The sequence below is a fragment of the Arachis duranensis genome, chromosome 7, assembly GCF_000817695.3.
Source record: "Arachis duranensis cultivar V14167 chromosome 7, aradu.V14167.gnm2.J7QH, whole genome shotgun sequence".
Classification (NCBI taxonomy): Eukaryota; Viridiplantae; Streptophyta; class Magnoliopsida; order Fabales; family Fabaceae; genus Arachis; species Arachis duranensis.
The window spans coordinates 4,425,883-4,432,548 of NC_029778.3; the positions used below are offsets into that span (position 1 = coordinate 4,425,883).

General features: G+C 36.8%; 1 protein-coding gene across 1 annotated transcript; it reads right to left on the reverse strand.

Annotated features, from left to right (window-relative positions):
* Positions 1-808: 808 nt before the first annotated feature.
* LOC107496485 (auxin response factor 6) lies at positions 809-6,300 on the reverse strand. The gene is made up of 14 exons (XM_016117749.3): positions 6,085-6,300; positions 5,570-5,682; positions 5,308-5,406; positions 5,160-5,216; positions 4,931-5,089; positions 4,745-4,829; positions 4,554-4,644; positions 4,190-4,354; positions 3,994-4,116; positions 3,802-3,877; positions 3,521-3,668; positions 2,246-3,384; positions 1,950-2,140; positions 809-1,320 (listed from the first exon to the last, which is right to left on the reverse strand). The coding sequence occupies exons 1-14, from the start codon at positions 6,128-6,130 to the stop codon at positions 1,104-1,106; spliced, it is 2,709 nt and encodes a 902-aa protein (XP_015973235.1). The 5' UTR covers positions 6,131-6,300; the 3' UTR covers positions 809-1,103.
* Between the last annotated feature and the right edge of the window lie 366 nt (positions 6,301-6,666).

The following is a 6,666-nucleotide window of genomic DNA, read 5'->3' on the forward strand; positions in this document are numbered from 1 at the left end:
CAGTCTCCTAATCTCAGTTTTAGTCCTCCTAATCAAACGCTACCTAACGGTTTTGCAATGAAAATAATATCAGAGACCAATATAGACCAAAAATGCTAAGTTAAAAGACCAAATTAAGTAAATTGAAATTTTAGAGATAAAATTAAGATGCGAGAATAATTTGAGAAACCAATATGAAAATAACTCAAATGATAAACCAATTATTATCTTATAACACGATATTTACACACTAAATTAAGAATTAACTATTATTTTTATATATATTCCCATGCATATTTCATATATTTTTTATTTATATTTTATATTCTAAAATATATTTTATACAAATAATTAATTTTATTATTGCTTTTTATATACCTATAATATAATTAATAAATAAACGTGTAAAATTTTTCAAATCAAATTAAGAATTTAATCTTGATATATTATGTAAACCAATTTTACTTATGTATCATGTAATCTCGTATCCAAAAATAATTATTTTTTACATAACCTACATGAATAGTCACAGATGTGATTGAACAACAAATTGAGAATATATGAAAATTCATTCAAATTAATTTTACCCTTCCAAATGAATTCGATCTAGAGGTTCTTTTCTTGATGCACTCCTGTATAACTTATCAAGATTTTCTTCTTAATCATGTAAGATCCTAAACAAGAATCATTATTTATTATGCAATAAAATAACCAGTTAAGGTGGTCCAGATATAATTGAGTGTCTCTCAGAACCATCTTTGTTAATTATGATGAAATAAGAATTAGCAACACATATACAAATGATCCCAAAGTTTCAATTATAAGAGCCTTGAAAAAAAAATTATGATGATGATAATAATAGTAGTAACTGCTATAAGGAACTAACCATTACAGGAACATGTTTCATTCACCTACTATAATTTACAGTCATTTGCTGTTGATCTGTATTAGGCACTTCAGAAGCAATAATACATCTCAACCATTCATGTTTCATTTGTATAAGAATGTTGTGCATGTCCATACAAGAAAAAAAACAGGTAACATAAAAAATATATATATATATTCTGCCACCATAATAATATTCTTAAACAATGTAATATATTCTATTAGAAGTAGAGAATGTGCTAATAGTGAAGGGACCCCATTGATGCCATACCATTGCTGGAACTTCTCAACTCTTGTTTACCAACACCATAATTATTGTCACAAGAATTGGTAGTAGCAGTAGAAGAAAGCTTTTGAGCTGAAGGGGCAGAAGTAGAAGGAACAACACCTTTCCCCATTTGTTGAACTTCAAGTGGAGATAGTATCTTAATGGACCATACACTGTTCACAAACTCCCTGCAACAACGACGACAAAAAATGAAGTCTAAGTCTTTCGAATATGAAATAAGAAATCGGCAAAATCTCGTGTGGCGGTTTTATTTTGCAGAATTGATTTAGCTGGAATTGCTTTTGAAGTAATTTACATAAGTTTTACCTCTCCCACAAACAATTCCAGAGGCAACAATTGATTTTGAGAAAAGAAAATCAAACATCATAGAAAAATTACAATAAACCAAAAAAATAGAGAATCAATAGTTGAAAAATATCCATAAATTCAAATTTTCAGCAGTCGAACCGACGACAAAAACTGTAATACTCCCTCCATTTCAAATTAACTGTCTCTTTTGAGTTGTGCACAAGTATTAAGACATACATTAAGTTTTGTAGAAAATATAAGCAATCAAAAGAAAAAGACTTGAGTATCCTTAATACTATTTTCGCTCAATTAATTCTTCAAGTGTTTTAACTTTCTCTTTCTATTCAACAGTAGAGGGCATAATAGATAAAATTTAATTAATGACTTCTTGAAATTAGAAAGACACTTAATTTGCAACAAAAATAAAAATGAAAAGAGTTAATATGGAACGGGGGCGTAAATCGTTTACCAACAAAACATAGAGAGACATTCGAATGAGGTGACTTACTGCCAGGGATCATCACCAAGAAGGAGAATGTCATTCTCCCGGTCAACAAATACAAGCTGCCAGCCTGATCTCTGAGGATCCTCTAGTTGGCCTTCGAGGCCAAATAACCGAGCAAGTTCACTGCGCAGCTCGTCATAGCTGCTGAACTTCGAAATGTCCAGTGACCTGCCTAAGGACCTTGACTTGTGAACCTGTCAAGATTTCACATTCAAAAACAATGCGAATTTCTACACATAAAATATAAAAATAAAGGCATAACAACAATAAACAAAAAAAAAGAAGCTAGTCATCATCACCTTGACAAAGGTTCTAGTTGGAGTATTGGATTGGTCTACATTTTCGGAAGACTGCAAGAATCCCGATTCATCGACACAACTTGAAGTTGTTACGTTTGAACTTAGGGGGAAATCGGAGCCAGGAGCATTAGCACCACCACAATTTGGAGCAGAAAAAGTCATTGACAATGAATCATTCACGTTGCCTAGATTTCTAAGGTTTTGCATGCCATTTTGCAGCATAAGAGAAGAAGGATCTATGTTTATCCCAAACAAAAGATTGCTATGAGGATCAGCTGCACCTTGATATGCAGAATGTTCTCTTCCAGGAAACGGAGGCAAAGCGGTAAGTTCGGACACATTTGATTGTGATGTTCCCAAATTTTCCACCTGAGGCAATACACACTGAGCACCAGCTGATGGTACCTGAGATTCAACGGTTATTTGCTTCGGTAGTAAGGCTCCAGAAGACAAGACAGAGTTCGGTCCGTTCCGGTTAAGTAACTGTGATGCTCCATCCTGAGAGAATGAGCCTAGTAGACTTTGCATAGGGGAAACATCAGAGCTTGAAACATGATTCCTGATTGGCTCGGGAAAGCTCTGCTGCTGGCAATGTGAAGCAAGGGCTTGCAAGGATGGAGATTGAGGTTGTGTAGCTGCTGCAAAATTAGACAAAGGAGAGACTAAATTCTGTAACTGCTGCTGAACAGGCACAGTTTTTAGTTGCTGCTGCTGTTGCCGCTGATCGCTATATGGGTGGTAACGAAGCAACTGCTGTGGTGAAATCTGTGACGGTGCAGGAGTTTGATGTTCTTGAAAATTTTGTAGAAGAGTGTTTTGGGGCTGAGACTGTGGTAACACTTGTCTCTGTAACTCAGATGCAAAAGCAGAAGGAACATTTGAAGGCTGCTGAAACTGCAACAGAGATTGGGATGAAGGTTTTGAAGGATCCATCGTCCTCATTTCCTGGAATGCAGCAGAAGTCATTGCTTGGTATAACTCCGGTTGGAGTCCTGGCATGGAAGCATCAAATCTCGGTTGCAACCACGGTGTAACACCGAGCCCCTGGAAGTTCAATGATTGCATTCCTTGATCCCCAAGCCCACTTTGGAGCCACATGAAAGGAGAATTAATGCCCATGTCACCACCATCCTTGAGACCTGAAGCACACAAATCAAATGGCAAAATGGTCTTAACAGATACCATGTCATGTACCTCGCAGCATAAAATAAACCATAGCACAGTATTGTAAACATCCCAGGTGATGCCATAATAAATTAACAATCCACCATGTACCGTATAAAGAAGGTAGTCCAGATGGCCAAGGACGCCTCAACCTCAAGGGGAATGGAGATGGATACATTGGGAATGTTGTCAAAGGCTCAATCTCCCACAAGGAGACTCTTGGTTGCCTATCTCCTGCAGTAGACTCATCCCAACCAACCTAAACCAGCAGGCAAAAGTTAAAGAACAAAATTCAACATTATCATTTAGGAAGGTATAAGATACCTCTAATTGTGATAAAATCTATCATGGCAAAATCATATTGCTAGAAGAATTAAACAGTTGTAACAAACCTTCACAGAACGCCAGTGTGAATTTGGCCAGCGGACTGAATCTAAATCACTAATGCCTGTTATAGTACCCATATATCTGTTCGATGGTATTCAGTGAATAGATATATCAATGCATGTAAGAACCTCATATAAACAATACATCATTTGGATCCTACTAAAAAAGAAGGGATAATTATGATAAATAATACTTACCGACGGACACTTGACTCTTCTGTCTCGAAGAGCATCCTAAACCGCATACCAACAGATACCCGTGTATGATACACTGCTTTAACATACTTGGTCAAGGGAATGACAAATTCAGATGGGCTTGCCCTAAAGCAAATCAAGTAAACTTAGTAAGGTTTGAAATATTATGCTTTTGAACAGTAGAATTATAGCAACCAACCTAGGATTATAAAATATAGTAAAACGGCTGTTTGTGGCAGCTGCATGAGCTGCAGCAGCGAGGAGACCAATGTGCATGCTATCACTTGACAGAACTGATGATGGCATGACAGTCTGCGGACGATTTGCTCTCCGTATACCCAAAAGTAATTGATTTTTTTCATTCCTGTAATAAGGTATTAAGGTAAAAGAGAGGTTATGATTATATCTGCTTTGAATAGAATTTCCTTTAGATTTTTGAAACGTATAATTGATGGATGCAGATTAACATATTAGATAATGAAATAAGAGAAAAAGAAGACTAATCTCAGCTAAGGTGACACAACTAGCTTAATGGCAAGTTGGAATATCACGGTTATAAGTACCATATGAAAAGGACAGAATCACCAGCAACAAGCCTCTTAGCACTGACAAAGACACTCCACCCAGTAGTAAGAAGATGCCTTTTCGGCTGACCTGCAAGAGAAAATTGAAAACTACTAAGAAGGCAGCAAAAATAAATATTTACGTTATAGGTCATAAAGAAACTAATGCAAGGACTTCATGAGCTACTAACCTCGAAATATATGTCTGAATTTCCATTCATTATCATGAAGATCTCTAGCAATCAGTTCTTGAGCAGGAGGCTGCTGTGTGTAGTCCTAAGAAACAAAGAAAAGCATCAACCAGATCAACAGTTCTGACAAACTAATAACTGTATCTCAAATAACACAGACAGAATCACTAAGGCAATATGACCTACAAGAGGAGGAAAGACTTTTTCAGCTGCTCTTCGAGGAACAGAAAATCCTCCGTGAGTGCTGGTATCACTAGCAGTTAATGTCTTACAGAAGTAGTTGGTTGGTTGTTTGCTGGGAGTACCCAATTCGGCCGGAAGTAGATACACATCCTTTTGTTCTTGCTACAAAACACAACTTGTCAATATATGATCATGAATTGAAGAAAGTACCAAACACGAGAAAATTACATACTGGACTTAGAGGTTGCAGAGTCATCTGAGCATATACTTCATCTGTTTCAGCATCAGCCTGAAATCAGCATGCTTTAAAAGGCTTAGTGTAAGCACACAAAATTGTTCTTAATCAGATTTACTTTGAAGTTTTAAACAATTAATCCTACATGCATCGTCACATTGTGGAGCTGACAGATAAGCTGGGGCGGCAGGTTAGGGTAATTCGGAATATGTGCATCTGCTTCCCTGTTGGTCGAAGCAGCTACCTGTAACAACATATAAATTTGTCAAATAAAGAACAACAGATAGAAATGAAGCTTTAACAAGCTATCCTGTGGCTACATGGGCATAACTATCACATAATTACTTCACAAATATCAATGAGAAGCAACCAAACGAAGACTTAACGACCGAAATAGCATTACTGACCTGTTCGCTGTGACCTTGAGGAAAGTATACTACACGACTTCCAACCGGTGGTAGAGAAACCAGAGGACCAGCACATGCATGCCATAGTTCAGAATTCAAAGTTTTCTTCTCCCCTACACAATCACATGTTAAAATGAATGCACACGACTTTAAACTGTTAACGACGTTGGTCATCAAATGATGGGACATAACTCAAAAGGACACCATAGTCCATGAACTACCTACCATGAATGCATACACTGCATAATTTTGCCCAACAGATAGGAACTTTGAAACATCATAACCTAAACTCAAAATTAAAAAACATAATGCACAATAACTACGTATAAATAGCAACATGAACATAAAAAATGCACATACTTGCAGACCAAGCTTCAACTCATAACAAAAATTAGTATGAATTAAATGCTAAGTTGGCACATAAATAAAAACTACACCAACAAAATGAGGTAAGAAAAAGATTGAAAATTTATTAAACTAAACAAACGTGGGGCATCAAATATTAAAGAGCTTACCTTCTTCTTCAGCTGGTTGATTAAACCCAGAGGAAGAAAGCTTCATGCTTTCAGCTACAGATAAAGTTCCAAGCTACTAAAAACAAAAACCCTCCACCCTTTTCAACCCCAAGTCCAATAGCATTCAACAATTAGTTTAGCTTCATTGAATCACAACCCATTCATATTCTGATATCTCATAGCACAAAAGTACATAACAGTAACACACTCCACCCCGCCCCCAAGCTCCAAAATTGGAACAAGAAACAAAGTTTAGCTCAGCTACACGAAATCATCATCCAAAGCCATTTCCAATGCAATACCCAACCCTTATGGTTTTCATAAGACAAGGGATCCTCAGCACCAAGCAACAGCCTTTACCACATTCAAATCAAGCATCATCCTGGAAAATGAGAACCCTTCAACCCCACAACACAAAAAAGCCCTAATTGAACAAGCTCTCAGCACAAAACCCTAGGTGCCCCAGATCTCAAAATTTGAGCTTTATGAAAGAAAAGTGGCATGAACAGTGGAGTTTAACAGGGGGATAATGAAGTTCAGACTTCAGAGCTCAGGGTGGAGAAGGTGTGTGAAGTGAGAGTG